Genomic DNA, 21053 nt, shown 5'->3' on the forward strand with positions numbered 1-21053 from the left:
CACACCTTCTCCACGTCCCCTGCAGGCTCTGTGTGAGTCACAGACTGAGCTTCTCTCAGCTTATCACATGCTGGTTAGCAGCCATGTCTTGTTTGTAAACACTGCCTAAAACTGGCAATTACAAGCCAGGATTGCAGCAGGGAGTGGCAGAAACAGCACAGAGGGGCCCAGGAGTACATAATGAATAGAATGGTATGCTTTTTATTGTAAGAATTTTAGAGTACAGATTCTCTTTAAGGCAGTTTCCTCAAAAATTACAAATGAGTGTGGAAAATCAAATGAGAAAACGCAGAGCACTGGCAACCCCCCCAGAACGCCAGTGAAAATGGAGAGACAAGTGTCCTCCCTGCCTTAGGATCGATTCACACTGGCTCTCTGCTGGACCATTTTTGGATTGGACAGCTGTGGACCAATGGATGATATCATCATCATCATCACTACCACCACCACCACCACCACCACCACCACCACCACCACCACCACCACCACCACCACCACCACCACCATCATCATCATCATCATCATCATCATCATCATCATCAGAACATTTGTATAGCGATTTTCTCCTGTTGGACTCAAAGCGCTCAAGAGCTAGTGTTAGGGAGTCTTGCCTTGAACTCCTTACTGAATAGGTACTGACCCTAGCCAGGATTCGAACCCTGGTCTCCCATGTCAAAGGCGGTGCCCTTAATCAGTACACTATCCAGCCACTTATGCTTTTCTATGCACCCATTCAAGAAAACCATTTTTCACCAGATCCAGGTTTATCCGTTGCAGTATGCAGCTGACATTCCAGTCACTGATTAATGTTTATAGACATCAAATGCATTGCCATATCTCTGACACTGTAAGGGAAAGAAGTATTTGATGCCCTTCTAATTTTGCTTGTTTGCTCTCCAAAAAAAGGACGAGTCTATAATTGTGCATCGGTGGTCAACCTCAAGAAACGTCTGAAATCTGATTGCCAATAAGGGTTTTGCTACCAAATACTGCCCTGCAGACAGTGAGCATGAGGATGTCGACCACCAGAGCGGGTACAGTGCACCCGATAGCATCAGATACGCTGCTTGCTCCGGCTGGATCAACCAAGTAATGTGACCTCAACATGGGCGTCCACACATATGGCAAAATGGGACACTGACACTCCACCTCCCCCCCCCCCCCCCCTGCTGCCTGAGGCAGAACAGCCAGTCCAGCGTCAGACCTCCGATCAGCAGGCGACCAGTGAGTGCGAGCAATAGGACCTCGGACACCGCACTGATATGCGGAAGTGACACCACTTCCGAATATGCAGCGCGGTGTTTACGGAGTACCGTGCATCTGCTCTCACTGGTCGCTGGCGGATTCTGAGGTCTGAAACTCACGCTGGGCTGCCTGCTGTGACATGGTGAGTGGGGGGGGGGGGCACCAGTCACTACCTAAACTGGGGGGGGAGGGGGGGAATGGGCATCAGTCACTACCTAAACTGGGGGGGGGGCACCAGTCACTACCTAAACTGAGGGGGGCACCAGTCACTACCTAAACTGGAGGGGGGGGGAGGGGGGGAACCAGTCACTACCTAAACTGGGGGGGGGGGGAGCACCAGTCACTCACTACCTAAACTGGGGGGGGGGGCCCAGTCACTACCTAAACTGGGGGGGGGGGGGGTGCACCAGTCACTGCCTAAACTGGGGGGGGGGGGGGGGGGCACCAGTCACTACCTAAACTGGAGGCTTTTGCAATCTAATTCTTACTATAGCCCTAGTCTAATGTCCCACCATTGCCAAGTTCATGTAAAATTTGCCTCCATTCGTGACCACATCCTGGTCCATAGCCACACCCATTTTTGGTGCGGTGCATACCTCCCCCAACCCCCCCACCGGAAAATTTTCTGCGGACACCCATGGACCTCAATACCACATTTTAAGAGACTAAACCCCAGAGCCTTGTGTGTCTTCCATTTATCAATTGAATTTTAACCCTCAAGTGCTGTACTTACAGGACAGTGGTATTGTCAACCAATGATCTGTTTGGCCTGGTTCAATAATTTATTATTCCAGTATTTCTATAGAGCTTTTCTCCTGACTCAAAACGCTTACGAGGCAGCCACTAGAGTGCACTCAGTAGCAGTGTTAGTGTGTCTCGCCCAGGAACTCCTTACTGAAAAGTTGCTGGCTTACTGAAATAGGAAGAGCCCAGATTTGAACCCAGGTCAGAGAAAGAGCTCTTGCACTATCCAGCCACAATAAAGATTATTACCATACAGGGCGGCGCACATAAAACCAGCCCCTGCAGCCTGCCACCAGCGAGCAAGTACACAAACAGATGCCAGCCGCACCGTCTCTGTGGTGTGCCAATCGCTCTGTGCTCTGCTTCCAGACCTAGTAAAGTCCCTGACTGAGCCAGTCAGGGACTACTGCCATGCACAGTCCTGGTCACATGTACTTCCCGATGGCGCTCCCATGGACGGGAGCATTCTGTACAAACGCAGTAATTACCAATGTAACTGTGCTTGCTGAGAAAGCTCCCACAGGAGCGTGATCAAAGGGCATAAGTGCCCAAGACTGTGCATGCGCAGTGGCCTGCAACCAGGCTGGATCGTGGGACTCTACTGCGGCTCAGCAGAAGGGACTGGAGGGAGGTAATGGACTACAGGGGTATGGAGGAAGCCCCAGGTAAGTATACAGTATATACTTGCATACAAGTCGACCTGCGTATAAGCTGAGGTACCCACTTTTCCCTCAGAAACCAGAAAAAAGTGATTGTATCACATATAAGCACCCCCCCCCCCCCGAATAGCCCCCTCCACAGAAGCCAGATGTGCCACCAGTACAAGTCATTTATTCTCTCCTTAGCCAGGTGTGCTTCAATGATGATACAGCTGTGTCTCAAGATGCCACTAGATGGCGTCATAGATATGAGACAGCAATTGCCACACAGGAAGAACACCTGATCATTGCACCGCTGGCACATTGCTTGCCGGTAGTCTAGACCAGGGCACTCTGCACACAGAGGTTGTGTGGGACAGACATGGCTGGGCAAGAGCAAGATCACTAGTGCACGATCCTTACACTCCTCTGCCAGTAACAAAACCTGCTCCACCATCTGTTCTGCTCCACTGACTCACATATAAGCCGTGGGGGTAACTTTTCAGCACATTTTTGGTGCTGAAAAATTAGGCTTATACGCAAGTATATAAGGTAAATCTTTTTGTTTCAAATGTCTCAGGTTTACTTTAAGTCAGGCTTACATAAAGGTAATTTTTATTTTAAGAACACAATCCTTTTATCCAATGAAATGGCCAGTAAACTAAAATAAGTTACTTTGTGCAAAAAAAAAAAAAAAACCCCTAAAAATCACAAATTCACATGGAAAAGTTAATATATTTTACCAGCAGCTGCACACACATACCTGTCCAATTTCAGTCCATAACGCTTCACATTGTTCAAGCAAGTCTTTTTTAGCAGATTCACTGCTTTGAGCGGTAGAATGAAGTTCAGGAGGTAAATCGAGTTGGTATGAGGACATATACTGAGCCAGCTGCTCCGCCTGTGGGATAAGAAAAGGCCAGTGAGTGATTTATACCTCCAGTGCTGACCTGTTACTCAAACACCAGACTTGGCAGGAATTGAAGCTTAAAATCTCCAAGCAAGTAAGACATAACTGTCTAGACATAGACATCTTGACATAGCCTCTAATATACTGCAACACTTCAGCAATCACTGATTGATTATCAGTTGGGTCACATCAACAGAGTTCTCCTCTTTATCACTCAAATTATGCCATCTAGGAGTTAGTACTGTGTGCAGCCAACAGACATCTGCAAGTTCCGACACTGGCCACTAGTTGGAGTGTTTGAGGTCTGGCTAATATGGAAAAACCATTGCTCTCAAGGCACTTAAAGTGGATCCGAGATAAACTTTTACTCATTGCATAATTGTGTTCCTTTCATATAGTTTATAGGGCATTCCTCAAGCCAAAAACTTTTGTTTTGTTTTAATACTCTAATTCCCTATAAACTAAACAAGCCTTGCCCACAGCTTTTCACAGTGCCTTGGCATTTTCAGACAGTAGCAAGGGCTTATGGGAGCTCAGTCTGAGCAGGAGGAGGGGGAGGTGTTACTAGCCATTGATTTCAGAGGCAGAGGGGAGGAGGGAGGAGGAGAGGCATCTCCAGCCCTTAGCCTGTGTCAATGTGACAAACAGAACATGGCTGCCCTCATTGTATCACATGAATAAATTATCATAAACGTTTGCAGCTAGATATGCTGTGTAAACTATATAAACTTTAGATAACATATATAGACAAGTTCCTTGTTATAGTTAGTTTTTCATCTCGGATCCGCTTCAAAGAAAACCCAATCCGAAGTTTGGGTTCAAAATTAGCATTTACCCCTCAGAGAGGGAAGCCTCAGGAGGATTCCATCGGTGGTCCACAGTGCCCCCTTATCCTGTGCGCAGACCTCCTCCTCTTCTGTAATCATGGCCACGTATTGTAAGATCGAGCCCGCCCGCGCAGTAGCCTGGAGCCGTGCGAGCTCGATCTTATAATGCGCGGCCATGATTGCGGAAGAAGAGGCGCGTGGCCCTAATAGGATTAGTGCATTGTCCCTAATTTCCGGAGGGGAGGGTGTTTGATCAGGGGGCGCTCAGCGATGGGGGACAGCAGACCGACAGGGAAGCCTCAGTAGGATCCTGAGCCTTCTCTCTCTATAGGCAAGTATCTGGTGTTGTGTATACCTGAGCTTCGGCTTGGGTACACTTTAACTTTGATCATAATTTGTATGTATAAACACTTGGCAAAAGTTTTGCAAGCTGGACCAAAAGAAAAGCAGGGAATCTGGGCACCGCTAGCGGCAGAAACTTGGGCACCACCATAAATACCAGCTACACTGTGAAATTTGGGCACCCAATACATAGCAAGCATCGGGGCCGCGTGCAATGCATAATATGATAACATATGGCTATAGATTATGACTTGTTACATTGGTGACCTTATTTTGGGACTTAGTAAAGTGCACCCGAGATAAAATAAAAGGAAAAATACAAAACCTATCTGGGGCTTCCTCCAACCCCCTTCGGTTTGATCGCTCCCTCGCCGCCATCTTCTGCAATTGTTGGCCAGTCGGCACATGCGCAGAACGCTTCCAGTCACAAAAGAGCAAGGCATGTGGCTGTATACCAAAGTTACCGGGAGCCATACTGGAGGATCCAGGAGACGGAGTATGGCGGCGAGGGAGCAATAAGGTTGAAAGGGGCAGGAGGAAGCCCCAGGTATGTATGAATTCTGCCTTTTACAGAATTTCAGGTTTACTTTAAGAAAATAGGATAACTGTTTGAAAAAAAAAAAAAAGAGTAGGGAACCAAGACTTTACTGAATGCTATGCCGGGCTTATTTACAGGGATGTGGAGTCGGAGCAATTTTGGGTACATGGTTTCGGAGTCTGCGATTTCAATAAACTTAGGAGTCGGCTGATTTTTGAACCAAACCCATAGCTTTTGTAAGAATTAGACAAAGGAGTCAGAGCAATTTCGGGTATCTGCAGTCGGTGATTTCATAAACTGAGGAGTCGGATGATTTTTGTACTGACTCCACAGCCCTGGTTATTCAGTTTGTTGCGTTGCTGGCCAGATCTGTAGAAGCTGTTGTATCGGTTTCATGCGGGCTGACATCTTGCCTTTTCTGGATACAGACGGAAGTTACTGAGTGACAGTTTACAGCTGCTCCTGAATGGCGCTCAGCCTCTCCTATTCCTTTGCCAAAAGTTTGTTCACTCTAGTTGAGCACATCAGGTTCAAACAGTGCTGGTCACTTTAAGAATCATTGCTGAAACTAGAATACAATTGCTAACTCCCAGCTAACTCCCAGCTAGAGCAATTTCCTGCCTTTATCTGGTCAGCAGACGCCAGTCTAGGCCTGAACGATTTTAGGAAAAGATTGAATTGCACGATTTCTGTCAGAAATTGCGATTTCGATTCGATTCACGATTTTCTTCAAATCAAGCCTAAGCACTAAATTCACAATGTACACCGTGCCATTTACAAACATGCACTGACAGAAAATGAGATCATACTATCAAATTGATAGTATGATGTCATTTTCTGTCATGTTTGTAAATGTTACTGCATTATTTGACTGTATCTATTAATCTAAAATGCAATTATGAAAATTAAAGGCAAGAAGTGCTTTCATTTAACAAATTTATTAATAACAAACATGCATGTGTCTTGCATAAACATTCTTTAAAGTTTTTAACAGCAGTAACTTCTTGTAGAAATCCAGTGCACCCCATCAAATGAATGGCGCTGTGCCTGGCTTATGGATTACCAATCCAAACGCAATAGGAAGAAGCAGCCGGCACCTGGGCAGTGGGCACCAATTCCATCCATGTATTTATAGTTCTAAGGGCTGGTTCACACTACAAGAGCTTTTGTAGGTGGCAGCGCTTTGTGATTTTAAAAGCTCTTGCTAATGTAATACTGTGAGTGTTCACACTGAAGCAATGTGATTTTGTAACATTCCCCTATAGCATTGCATTAGCAAGAGCTTTTTTCAATCACTAATGCTTAAAAAGCTCTTGCAGTGTGAATCAGCCCTAAGTTTGATTTAATCAGATCTGTCACACAGATACACAACGTTTCGGAGCAATTGTCACTGCTGCTCCTTTATCAAGTTAGTGACAGACTGGTACCAGCAGTCGCTCCGAAACGTTGTGCATCTATGTGACAGATCTGAATAAAGCAAACTTACAGCTATAAATACATGGATGCTGGTGCCGGCTGCTTCTACCTATTAAAGTCTTAAACAGTTACAAATGGAGAACTAAAAGAGCCATCCTCATTTTAACGCAGTAGTGCAACACAAAAAAAATCCTTAGTTATTTTCTGTTAAATAACATACCAAAAATGGAAACCATGTTAAAGTGTACTCATGCCGAAGCTTGGGTATAAAATCAGATACTACTACTACTACTACTTCCACTACTTACCCTGAAGAGAGGGAAGCCTATTGAGGCTTCCCTCGCTACTTCGTTGTCCCCCAGCGTGGCCCACCGGAAGATTAGCAACAGGACATTGTCACTAATCACATCAGGGTCGTGCAGCTCCCCTTCCTGGACCATCGACGCACAATAGTCGACCATGCCCGCTTGCGTATGTGCAGTAGGCTGGAGCCTTGGGCTCTGTTCTACTGTGCATGGGCCACCTCGCCGGCTATTGCGCGTCTGTCCAGTCCATGATCCAGGAAGGGTGGCTGCGCGCTCTACAACAGAAGGCTTCAGAGAAGCAAGGGAAGACTCAAGGATCCTGGGGCTTCCCTCTCTTCAGGGTCAGTATCTGATTTTGAACCCGTGCTTGAGATCAGGTTCACTTTCAATATGTAAGAAATAGAAACATTTCCAAATAAGTCAAAAAGGCTTTTCTCTTGCCCAACAGTATTGCACTCGGAAACTTTTTCATGAAAAATGTAAACAAAGGCTGACACTCGACAGTCTGACACGAAGTCAGAGTGATACACAGAACAAATAAACTCCCAAAAACTTTTTCCCTGACAACTCTACATCACCCTTTACAGATTTTTGGTCAAGAAAACCAGCATGTCGACTTTGGATGGTTTTAGACATGCGCGCTGACATGTGACAATATTGCCACTAGCACTAAACAATCTCTCTGATGGTGAACTGGTGGCTGGTATGCACAGAAATTTACAAGCAACTTTGCTCAGCCATGGAAAATTAACTTTGTGCAATTTCCACCAGGCCAGTGGATCTTGCTCTCCATCAATAGTTGGACTAATCAGGTAGTTGTCCAGTTCAGCTTTAAGAGCATCCTCCAACTGCACAGTGAATGGAGGAGGCACAGCCTTGCTCTTGAAGAAGCTGCCCAGTGACCGCTTTCCCTTCCCGGTGGTGGATGGAGCTGCCTCTGGTGCACCCTGGGGCATGGCATCTGTGGTGCTAAGACAGGCCCTCTTCTCCTTTCGTGCCACCTGCTCTATTTGAATCTTCACCTTTTCTTTGATGTCTGGGACATTCTCTGCACTTATATAGTCGGTCTTGAATCTCGGATCAAGGAATGAAGTTATGTCCAGTAGCTCCTGTGTGGCTGGGTCACTGTATTTATCTTCAATGTAGGCAAGAGCTCTGGACTTTACTTCCTTAGTAAGATCTGTGTCCTCATCATTTTCACTTAGAGTTGATGTTCTCAGGAGATGGAGAACTGGCTTTAGGTAGGACACACTTACATATGCTTCACCAGAAAGAGCATCTGTAAATTCCTGCAGAGGTCCAATGGCATTGTTGATTGATTCAAGGACATCTGTGTCCTGCCAAGTGGGAACCAGGTGACGTGTCTTCTTGTCTTCAGACAGAACCTGTGATAACGCCTTCTTCTGCTCGAGCACCCTCTCTATCATTTTTTGCCTTGAACCCCATCTTGTTGCACATTCTGTTACTAGTGAGTGCTCAGGTACATTAAATTCTTGCTGTGCCTTTTTGAGCGCTGTCTTCTTTTTCCAGCTATGAGAGAAGACACCAACTATTTGTTTGCAAAGTCCAGTTGCCCGCTTCACTCTTGCATCATCTTTAACAGCATTTTCAAATGCAAGATGCAGCCTGTGTCCAAAACATTGAAGTCTGGTCCAGTCATTAAGTTCCACCGCTTTGATGACGTTTGCTGCATTGTCGGTTGTGATGCACGTCTGGTCCTCTTCTCTCAGACCCCAACTTGACAGACACTCTCTCAAACCCTGTGCGATATTCTCTCCGGTGTGATCAGTGAGAAAGTATGGGGTCTGCAGACAGCGACTTTTCATTTCAAAGTCGTCATTCACAAAATGCACAGTCAAACTCAGATATGGTTCGGTCGTTCTGCTTGACCACATATCAGTAGTGGTGGCGTAATGCTGCACATTTTTCAACTCTGTTACAACTTTTTCTCTACACTCTGTGTACAGCTGTGGGATGGCAACTTGGTTGAAGTAGGTGCGGGAAGGTATCGCATATCTTCTGTCCAGTGTGCGGAGAAGGTTTTTAAATCCAGATTTAGTGACCGTGTTAACAGGCACCATGTCCCTGGCAATGTAGTGCGTTATGGCTGCTGTTATCTCTCGATGTCTTTTGCTGCCGGAATCATACGGTGTCACACTAGTAAAAGATTCAGTAATTGTAGACTGTTTACTACTGAGGGCCTGAGCATCACTTTCACTCGACTTTTCACCGGACTTTTTACTCATACATTCCTCATGCAAATGCTTGTGATGGTTTTTCAAGTGCCGGTATAAGTTTGTTGTGTTTCCGGTTTTAGTTGCAACTTTAGTGCGACAGGTTCTGCACAGTACCTGTTTCTGTTGCACATCTGTGGTCTCAAACCCAAAATACTTCCAAATGACCGATGTGCTGTTTTTCTTGGAAAGTAAATCTAACGCCGCTTCTGGTTCTGCAGCAGAAGCCATGGCACACATTTCACGAGTTTTCACGACACGAGGAGCAGGAGCTAGCTGCAACAAGACAGCCCCGGGCCCGTAACCGTAACAAAGGATTGTTCAGCTCACGGCTTATCGCTAAGACCGTGATGTTACTCTGGTCTGTTACCACCTCTGGACGTAGGGGAACAGTGATTAGGATCACTTTGTGTGAACAGCAAGCTGGCAACTTAGAGTCCTTCTTTAGCTCTCTGACAGTCTCCGCAAGCCTGGCAGTTATCAAGATTAGCCTGCCCAGTGTGCCCAGTAACCACAATTAGGGCTTAGGGATAGCACCTTAGTTTGCACAAATTCAACAGTGCCCCCACTGCAGAATGCAGAAAGATTACACGCACACAGTCAGTCACACCACAGCAGTCATCATCATTATCAGGCTGACACACTGCTGCGTGCTAGAGGGATACAAAACGTGAATGACAGGAGTGTGGGCGGAGTCTGCTGCCTATGTTACAAAGCTTGATTGACATGCATGCCCAGCAAATGATGTGGAAGCACTGGGAGGAGGGAGTAGCCAAGTGAGAGCCAGAGTCTGCTGCTTATACCAAAAAAAGTGACACAAATCACTCAATATAAAAGTCATTGACAGCAGACTCGGCCTGCCACCTGCTCAGCTTATTGATCTGGAGGTGCTGAGAGGTGTGAGCCACGGGGACGGAGTACGAGAGCCTGAGGAGTGGGCGGAGTCTGCCACTGTACATAGTGATTGACAGCCATGCGGGCGGAGCTTGCCGCCCGCCCAGCTAATGTGTGGAGATGTTGGGAGGAGTGAGCCCACGAGTGTGAGTGAGCCTGTGGGCGGAGTCTGCCGCCCGCTCCGCTGATTGGCTGAAGGTGGAAGTTGGGGAGAGAGTGAGCTGCATCCACCCCGAGGCTGGACTGTAAGCACTGGGGACGGAGTACGAGAGGCTGAGGAGTGGGCGGAGTCTGCCACACGTAGTATGTAGTGATTGACAGCCGTGCGGGCGGAGCTTGCCGCCCGCCCAGCTAATGTGTGGAGATGTTGGGAGGAGTGAGCCCACGAGTGTGAGTGAGCCTGTGGGCGGAGTCTGCCGTCCGCTCCGCTGATTGCTTGAAGGCGGAAGTTGGGGAGAGAGTGAGCTGCATCCACCCCGAGGCTGGAATGTAAGCACAGGCGCTGATCCCCCGCAAACCGCCGCTGCACAGAGCCGGAGAGGGGACTGCTGGACTGCTACAGGGGGTGAAAAATCGTTGCTATGGCGATCACGGAATCGTCACTTCCGTGATCGCGATTTCGATAAAAAAACGATTTATCGTTCAGGCCTACGCCAGTCAGCCAATAAGGTGTACTGTCATACACCCTTTGCCTGCTGTACCAAATCTAGCAGGAATTGCATAAATTAGCATTCAGGTGGGAGGCTTCGGTTGGACGTAATCGTAGATGACATCTTTTACAGGGACAAAAGTAGGCATCTCCCACATGGTCCCCTCCCTAACCACTTACCTGTCAACCGCATCCTGGAAGCTGCAAAAAATAAATTTAAAGTGAATGTTTACCGTTCAAAAAAAGGAAAAGTCAGATACTCACCTAAGGAGAGGGAAGGCTCGGTCCTAATGAGCCTTCCCTCTCCTCTCCCGGTGCCCGGTCCCGCGCAGGATCCCCTGTGGCAGTATTCAACCAGTTCGGTCAAATACTGCCACTTCCGCATGCCGAAGGGAGCTTTCGGAAGCCTTCGGGAGCACTCGGGCTCCCGATGACGCGGCCGCTCCATACTACGCATGCACGAGCGCCCTCTATGTACGTAGTATGGAGCGGCCCGTCTTCAGAAGCCCGAGCGGTCCCGAAGACCTCCAAAGTCCCTGCGGCGGCGGACGCGAACGGGGGAGCCAGCGCAGCACCGAGGGCACCGGGAGAGGAGAGGGAAGGCTCATTAGGACCGAGCCTTTCCTCTCCTTAGGTGAGTATTTGACTTTTCCTTTTTTTGAACGGTACCCATTGGCTTTAAAATCACAAACACTGGTTCGCACGACAGCCGGGGGGCCCAGTCTCTCTCACTGGCCTGGGCCCCCAAACCACCACGCGATACCGGATTGCAGCGCTGTACTGCGTAAATAGACGGCGATTACGCAATAGCCGCTCGGAGACTGAAGACGGGGCGGAGCTCCGCACCCTGCGCGCGATCTCTTTCAGTAGCCGGCTCCAGGACCTGACGCCAATTGGCGGTAGGTGGTCCTGGGGCTGCCGCCGCGTTCAGGCCCATTGGCGTGATGCGGTCGTTAGGTAGTTAATGTCTAAACCATAAGCTACAAAAGTGAGTACACCCCTAAGTGTAGGATGTCAACATTTTGTACCCACTTTTGTTGCCAGCAGTTAGACATGAATAGATGTGTGTGGAGTCATTTTGATGGGACAGCAAATTTACGCTGTTATACAAGCCGTACACCGACTACTTTGCATCGCTTCACAGGGTCATATTTTCAGTGTTGTCCCCTCTAAATATATAAAAGAAGACTTATTTTATAAAGGCCATTACTGCAGCTATACCAACACCAGCACTTGCCATTCTGCTATAAACTTCATTTTACTTTGTTTACTCATATTTTGTATTATCTTTTGCTAAACAAATTGTTTCAAAGGTAACAACGTCATTTTAAGAGAAAGAATATTTTTATATTTGGAGATTATCTTACCTCTTTCAGAAGTTCATCCAGATTGTCCTGCAAACAAAAACAATGAAAAGAAATAATTAACATAAAATAAAAAAAATGCTGCTTTTATACCTGCACTAGAGATAAAGGGGCAGATTCACTGAACTGCTGTAAGCATAATTACATGCATAAAGTCTTACACATGAAGGGTTGAGTGTAATGCATTGCATGTCATTTATTGCATTCTGGGTAAGATTTTACACACTTTATTCTGCTTACTGCACTTTAGTGAACACACCCCAAAGGGACAAACAAATTAAACAAACCCACACAAATTATGGCACATTCACAATGTGTGCTGTACTATAAAACAAGTAATGATAGCAGAGCAAAGTGATGGGCAACGAACTCCACCTGGCCAGACTTCGGCTAGTACTTGATCTTACTTGGACGTCGTCAGCCCATACCAAGTTTGTTGTCTACTCTAAACCTGGCTTGATCTGCTTGGCCTCCTGTTACCAGCCAGCTACTGCTGTGGCTTTCTCTGTTCTAGAGGGTGGCCACCCATTATTCCTTGAGGGGTCCTTAAAGGACAGCCACGATAAAAATAAACTTATAGGAAAAACAATTATATCTATCCTCCTCCTAAAAATGTTTTTTTTTTTTTTTTTTTTTTTTTTTTTAAGATATCCCATCGTTTTATCTTATATTTAAATCTAGGTTGTAAGTTTTTACTGTTTTATGGTCTCTGCTCAATGACACCTTCATTGAAATATGCCAGAGCTCAAATCTATGAATTATTGACCCTTTTATCTCTTTCCTGCTCCAGGAAGCCATTTTATGCCAGAAAAGTATTTTATGGCTATAATTATCAGTGAGGGTTATGCTATAGTCTAACCCGGTCCAGACACTGACAGAAACTGTCACCTGCATACCTGATGTTTAACTCTTTACAGCAGATAAAAAAAACAAAAAAAAACAGCCTAGTTATTTGTGTGCTTGGCACTGTACATACACCTGTCTATCTAATCATGTCACCTAAAAACAGGGAACACCAAGAGCCCCAATAGTGTAATTCGTACTGGACAAGGTGGCAATAAGTTTGTATTGCCAAATACTCACAAGTCAGGGTCACCAGCAGGCAACCACTGTAAAGGCAGGTGGGGAGATTGTCCTGACCCCACTCAGGATTAAAGAAACACTTAAGTCAAATGCAAAATCTCTGAAAACGTACATCATGGTACATTACTGTCATAAGACACTTACTGCAGTGTCTTTTTTCTCCTGCAGCCTTCCAATGCCTGGCAATCCTCCCCGTCAGTCTCCCCTGTCGGCGCCTGTCGCCGAATGACCCAGGATCAATAACAGTAGCTGGCTCCCTCCTGCGCTGGGTCCTAATTCAGACAGCCGCGCTACAAGTTCCTGTGCTGCGCGCGCATTAGCATATCGGCTACGTGCGCGCTCGTGCACGCAGGGAGCGCGCGTGCACGTAGGGCGCGGGTAGCGCGGCGCCGGGCTGGCGCGCGCATGCGCACATGGTCGCTTTCTCGTGCGCTCACATTGTGCAACAATGTGACATATATAAGGGACACTAGGCTGTTTGTTCTCAGCTGTGCCCTGTTCTACATTGTAGCGAGTCCCAGTCGCTCTCTGTAGACAGGAAGAAAGGGTAGCAACCCTCCACCAAGGGTGGACTCAAAATTGTATACAATGAACAGAGGCGCCAAAAGTATAAGATTAGATTAAATGAGCTTAAAAACCAACTTAAATGGCAAAATTGAAGGAGGAAGTGGTGGTCTTACCTCCCTCAAGCAGACATGACAACGACTGTGATTTAGACAGTCAAACACATTTATTAGGAACTCCAAAAAAAATGCAACGCGTTTCGCAGGTTCAACCCCGCTTCATCAGGCAATATAGGGAGGAGTATCAAACTGAAAATGCCAGAGACCAAAGTATGAATACACTCGTACAATCATAAATGTGTTATTATATAATATTCAAAAATAGTGATTTCAATATAATAAACTGAGTTCAAATGCAAAACTATGGATTAAATATATAAGGTAAGCCCATGGTTTAATTAATTTCAGAATAAATGTATCTTGGAATCATTTTAATTTCAGAATAAAATGTATCTTGGAAAAACACATATACATAGCCCAACATGGTAATGCATATGGTTCCCTCAATTAACTCAATAAACTCAGTATACAAAATCCATAGTTTTGCATTTGAACTCAATTTATTGAGTTAATTGAGGGAACCATATGCATTACCATGTTGGGCTATGTATATGTGTTTTTCCAAGATACATTTATTCTGAAATTAAAATGATTCCAAGATACATTTATTCTGAAATTAATTAAACCATGGGCTTACCTTATATATTTAATCCATAGTTTTGCATTTGAACTCAGTTTATTATATTGAAATCACTATTTTTGAATATTATATAATAACACATTTATGATTGTACGAGTGTATTCATACTTTGGTCTCTGGCATTTTCAGTTTGATACTCCTCCCTATATTGCCTGATGAAGCGGGGTTGAACCTGCGAAACGCGTTGCATTTTTTTTGGAGTTCCTAATAAATGTGTTTGACTGTCTAAATCACAGTCGTTGTCATGTCTGCTTGAGGGAGGTAAGACCACCACTTCCTCCTTCAATTTTGCCATTTAAGTTGGTTTTTAAGCTCATTTAATCTAATCTTATACTTTTGGCGCCTCTGTTCATTGTATACAATCATGTCACCTAGGTTGACCTTTGAGCTTGGACCGATAGACAAACATTGGGAAAGCCCATTCCTACCCGCCAGTGTGTATATATTATATATATATATATATATATATATATATATATATATATATATATATATATATATATATATATATATATAATTAAGCCGCAGGGAAATTAAAGCTCAAGGTAAAGCCGATAAATGGCTCACCATGCTCCTGCAAAAGGGTTGTTAATTACTATTCCTCCTCCAGGTCGCCGTGGGCAGCGGGGGAAGATGTAATACGGCTTTCAGCTATTACTGGCAGCCAAATGATGCTGTTTTTATAGTAATTTGGACCTAGTCTTTTGACGGTGTCCAAATTACCGTCTGAGCACCACTTTATCTCTAGAGCCCTTTTTTACTTTCTCAGAGTAGAGGTGACAAAGGTGCCTAAACCCATAACGGAGGTGCATTGAAGGCTATTTTCACATAAGGAGTATTTGAATTCAAGTGAAATACAGCTGCCATTGACCCTTGTAGAGTGAAGGGTCTGAGAATATATATATATATATATATATATATATATATATATATATATATATATATATATATATATATATATATATATATATATATATATATATATATATATATATATATATATATATATATATATATATATATATATATATATATATATATACACATACATACATACATACATACACACACACACACACATAAATACATACATTACTACTACAAGTACTACATGCTACTCTACAACCTTAAAGAGAACCTGTAATGAGTAAAAATATTTAAAATAAACACGAGGTAACTTCAAATGAACATTGCATAGTTAGCCGAATTACATAATTCCCCCTTACCCACGTGGACCTGGAGGGGGAATAGTAATGAACGCCGCCGGGACATGTGCAGCAGCAGGATAAGCCATATATCAGCTGTATCCTGCGCCCAAGTCTCCCGGTGGCGATTTCTCTTGGACACCCTACTGAGCATGCCCATCAGTGGCTGCAGCTCTCAAACGTTTTAGTTCTTATTGAAAAGACATAAGAAAAACATACATCTGAAGCACGTGACTAAAGCTCCACAGTTATAACATGAATTCACAACATGATTAGTAGAACAGAGGAAATACTACTGTCTCGTGCAAAGAGGTGTCATTACGGTTTACTGCAAACATATTATATAGTATAGAAACATATTGATTAGAAACGGAACAAAACAGAACATCATAGCCAAGAAGCAAATGATGTGCCAAAACATAACGCTATTAAGATTTTTTTTTTCCCTTCCTCTCTTCCCCCTTTCAAAGGACAACTGTAATGAGAAGAATATGGAGGCTGCCATACTTTTTTCCTTTTAAACAATATCAGTTATCTGGCAGCCCTGCTGGTCTGTTTGACTGCAGTAGTGTCTGAATCACACCAGAAACAAGCATGCAGTTAATCATGATAGATCTGACAATGTCAGAAATGCCTGCGCAGTAAACTCCCGGAGATGCGAGTGGGAGCTAGGGATGCGCAGGAGAGTTGCATTCCTCTAGTTAGATGAATAATAGGACGGTAACTGGCGGCAAAGAACAGAGGATCGCAGAGGATGGCGCGGGACAGGACAGCTGCAGGGGGCCGGTAGAAGCCTCAGGTAAGTTTTTTTTTTTTTTTTTTTAAAGATCCACAGAACCCCTTTAAAGATTTAGAAAATCTGCCTTGGGGTCTCTTTAAGCACGCTAAGCTTTAGGTCCTTTTCTAGGCCAGCCTACAAAAAGTCAACAATGTTTGGGATAGAAGGTTTCACAATCAAATTCCGGAGTATTGATTAAATTTGCAAAAACCCTTCCATACCCTGTGATAAATAACTGAGGTAAGCGGCTTATGGCAGGGACGTAGTTCCAATTACTTTATCTGAGAGACCTAGATTTAAAAGGGTTCTTGTAATGATTGGTGTCAGCTAAACAGATTTTCTGATTATTGGTGATCTGCAGTATCACCAATAATACAGACGCTATACCTGATTATGTGGTGATCTGCAGAATCACCAATAATGCTAGTATAGCCAGACACAGGACTACCAATGTGAGATTGTGTTTGGTGCAACAGTAATGAGGAAGATAAAGTCTCCCGAGGAGCGGGTGACAACAGACAATACTGCAGCCAAGGATCACCTGAGGAGCAGGCGAGTCCGGCTGTACAATAGTTAAAGAGCACCTGAGGAGCAGTAGCTATTGGTAATGCTGCAAGGTTGATCACCTGCGAAGCCGGTGATTCAGACAGTACTGTAGCCAGTGGACACCTGAGGAGCAGGTGCCACCGGTAAAGCTGCAAAAGGTGATCACCTGAGGAGCAGGTGATTTAAGACTATACTACAGCTATTGGATACCTGAGGAGCAGGTATTACAGACAGTACTACAATAAAGCTTCACCTGAGGAGCAGGTGACTGCTACAGATCCCTCACCAGTGGCTAGGTCCACTGGCGAGGATAGAGAGGTCAGACAAGCAGAGTAGGCAACGTACGGACAGATAAGGTACAAAGACAGAAGGCTGATTCAGAGTTGTGTTCAGGCAGGGTCGGCAACGTGAATCAGATAGGCAGAGGTACAGAGTCAGCAAGCAGTAGAATAGTCAACGAAAGCAGGGCATAACAGATAATACAATGTAATTAGTACTTTAAGCTATCAACAGAATCTGGCTAAGAGCTGGTCCACACTAGGTCCGGAAACGTATCCGTGGCTGCGTTTTTCAAACCTGATGAAAAACGGAGTCCCGGATACTAATGTTTAAAATAGCAGCCAGCCTCACCCAAGTAAAAAACGGATCCGTCTGCGTTTGCGGGGATCCGTTTTCAAAACCTGAACGGAAGGTCCGGACCTGCTGCATTTTCACGCAACGGATCAGGACAACGGATACACGCAGGGGTAGTGAAAGCAATGAGAAAACGCATCTCCAGCTCCACAGGCAAAAAACGGATGTGAAAACGGATAGCCTGAGCTTTATGATTGGCCCAAAAAATCCTCCCACTCCTTCCTAATGATAGAGACGTTTTCTGTCAGGGAAAAACCTGAACGGAAACTGATACAAAACTGATGCAAAACTGATGCACTTTCATCAGTTTGCAGTACGGTGGGTACTTCCCCTGATCCGGACTGCAGTGTCCGTCCTGCAACCGGGTCTAGTCCAGCCTAAGTGTGGATCCCCAGCTCCGGCTGGTTCTAGCACACTTTGGGATCTGACTAAGGTCTGAGCGCTCACACTTAAGCATTTTCAACAGCAGACACGGAGCAACTGACAGTCTGGTACTATATATACTAAGTTGCTCCGCAGCGCCGCCCCAGCCACTCAGCCAATCCGAAGTACTGTTTGGAGTCAGCTGACTTGGCAGATCAGCTGACTCCCCTTCTATTCGCATAAAGGTCCTGTCGCCTGGCGCGCGCGCGTAGCTCTCAATCTATGTGCAATGGAAGGACCAGGAAGATCACCAGCATGAAACTGCGCGGCAGAGGCCGCCGGCTGATACGCGGAGACAGCCGCCATGCTGCCTGTCTCCGTGGCAGAATCTCTGCTATCCCTTACAGTTCTCCTCTCAAATTCCAGGCTTTCATTGGAAGAGTCCAGGGCTGAACTATTATTAGCTTTAATAGATGTGCATACCAGGCTCCCTTTGGCCAATCTGGAGAATTTGAGATTATTCTCGCCTGGTCTTGCGCTACTTCCGGAAGGACCCGACCTATGAGATTTAGAGGGGGCAAATGCATAGCCTCTCACCAGACGTGTGAGAAGGTGTCCCATCATCTCCAGAGAGAACAATCATGTTAGAAGTGTGTTTTTGTATTTGGGAAACAGGTCCACTGTTGGTAGACCTCAAGCTTGACAAATCTTTTTGAACATGTTTTTGTTGAGACACCACTTTCCTGACACAAGAGCTTGTCGGCTGAGGACCTCTGCTACTCTGTTTTCTTGGCTGCATAAATGGACTGCTCTCAGGGAGAGGAGATTCTGCTATGCCCACAGGAAATTCTGATGCATGAGTGAGATCAATGGAGGACACCAAATACTACACTGCTTATTTAAGTAGGTAATGGCGGTTCGGTTTTCCAAATGAATGACAATGTCTGTCCTTCAGAATGTCCTCCATTGATCTGACTGCTTTCCATACAGCTAAGAGCTCCCAGTGGCTCAAGGAGAATCCCCTCTCCACTGGACTCCTCTGACCCTGAACTAAGGCTGAGCCTCTGTCAGCACTACAACCACAGAGACTTGCAACCGTTGTTATTACCACTTCATCCTTGCATATCCAGTGGATCCCTTTCCTCAAATTCTCTAGGTTTGGCCACAAATTTAGTGAAGTTTTTTTTACCTAATATAACAACCAGAATCAATTGTCTATGGATCTTAGATCCCCTTTCCCATTGCTACAGGATGGGTATCTGCAGAATTCTGGATCTTGACCAACGTACCACTGGCTGTCATTCTGCCCAGAAGAGACATTGCCTCCTTGATTGATAGACCTGGCCAAAGGCCTGCACAAAACTTATGAGGCCTGCACAGCTTCCCCTCTGGTAGAAAAAACGTCTGAATTGTAGAGTCTAATGTACTGCCCAAAAATACTTTTGACTGGGAAGAAAATTAGGTCCGACTTTTGATTTAAGATCCATCCCAAATCTTTCAAAGCTGCTAGAGCAATCTGAAGATTTACTGTGATCTTATGCTGGGAATAGACGGGTAGATTCTGGCGCTCGATCCTGCGCCTGATTGTTTTGCCCGCTCGATTCTCTTATCTTCCGCTTGTTTTTCTTATCTTTTTTTCAATTAAACTTCAATGGTGAATCGAGCGGCAAAACGATCGAACAGTGATCGGACATGTCGGAAATTATCTATTGAGCCATCTTAAATACAGTGGTTCGCAAAAGTATTCGGGCCCCCTTGAAGTTTTCCACATTTTGTCATATTACTGCCACAAACCTGAATCAATTTTATTAGAATTCCATGTGAAAGACCAATACAAAGTGGTGTACAGGTGAGAAGCGGAACGAAAATCATACATGATTTAAAAATTTTTTTTATTTTTTTTTTTACAAATAAATAACTGCAAAGTGGGGTGTACGTAATTATTCAGCCCCCTTTGGTCTGAGTGCAGTCACTTACCCATAGACATTGCCTGATGAGTGCTAATAACTAAATAGAGTGGACCTGTGTGTAATCTAATGTCAGTACAAATACAGCTGCTCTGTGATGGCCTCAGAGGTTGTCTAAGAGAATATTGGGAGCAACAACACCATGAAGTCCAAAGAACACACCAGACAGGTCAGGGATATAGTTATTGAGAAATTTAAAGCAGGCTTAGGCTACAAAAAGATTTCCGAACATCCCACGGAGCACTGTTCAAGCATCATTCAGAAATGGAAGCAGTATGGCACAACTGTAAACCTACCAAGACAAGGCCGTCCATCTAAACTCACAGGTCGAACAAGGAGAGCGCTGATCAGAAATGCAGTCAAGAGGCCCATGGTGACTCTGGACGAGCTGCAGAAATCTACAGCTCAGGTGGGGGAATCTGTCCATAGGACAACTATTAGTCGTGCACTGCACAAAGTTGGCCTTTATGGAAGAGTGGCAAGAAGAAAGCCATTGTAAACAGAAAAGCATAAGAAGTCCTGTTTGCAATTTGCCACAAGCCATGTGAGAGACACAGGAAACGTGGAAGAAGGTGCTCTGGTCAGATGAGACCAAAATGCAAAACGCTATGTGTGGCGGAAAACTAACACTGCACATCACTCTGAACACACCATCCCCACTGTCAAATATGGTGGTGGCAGCATCATGCTCTGGGGGTGCTTCTCTTCAGCAGGGACAGGGAAGCTGGTCAGAGTTGATGGAAAGATGGATGGAGCCAAATACAGTGCAATCTTGGTAGAAAACCTCTTGGAGTCTGCAAAAGACTTGAGACTGGGGCGGAGGTTCACCTTCCAGCAGGACAACGACCCTAAACATAAAGCCAGGGCAACAATGGAATGGTTTAAAACAAAACATATCCATGTCAGTGTTCTCCCCAGAAATTTTTTCCAGCTGGGCTGCATGAAAAAGTAGCCAGGTGGGGCGAGATAAGAATGGAAGGCCAGAGCTTCTGTGAGCAATTTTGCTTACAACATAGGAGGTGGTGAGCCGATGACAGCCGGGTGGTCACCAAAACTAGCCGGGTGGAGCACCCGGCTAAAAGAGCCTGGGGAGAACACTGCATGTGTTA

At 45.3% G+C, this 21053-nt stretch overlaps 1 protein-coding gene across 2 annotated transcripts in view; it reads right to left on the reverse strand.

Annotated features, from left to right (window-relative positions):
* CENPK (centromere protein K) overlaps window positions 1-21053 on the reverse strand; it is an 83408-nt gene that overhangs the window by 53156 nt on the left and 9199 nt on the right. For both annotated transcript variants that reach the window (XM_068249853.1, XM_068249862.1), the window contains exons 2-3: window positions 12110-12136; window positions 3391-3528 (exon numbers count right to left, since the gene is read on the reverse strand). In XM_068249853.1, the coding sequence (XP_068105954.1) occupies window positions 3391-3528; window positions 12110-12136 (165 nt within the window). The remainder of the gene's footprint in view (window positions 1-3390; window positions 3529-12109; window positions 12137-21053) is intronic.

Source organism: Hyperolius riggenbachi, chromosome 1 (genome assembly GCF_040937935.1).
Source record: "Hyperolius riggenbachi isolate aHypRig1 chromosome 1, aHypRig1.pri, whole genome shotgun sequence".
NCBI classification, from domain to species: domain Eukaryota; kingdom Metazoa; phylum Chordata; class Amphibia; order Anura; family Hyperoliidae; genus Hyperolius; species Hyperolius riggenbachi.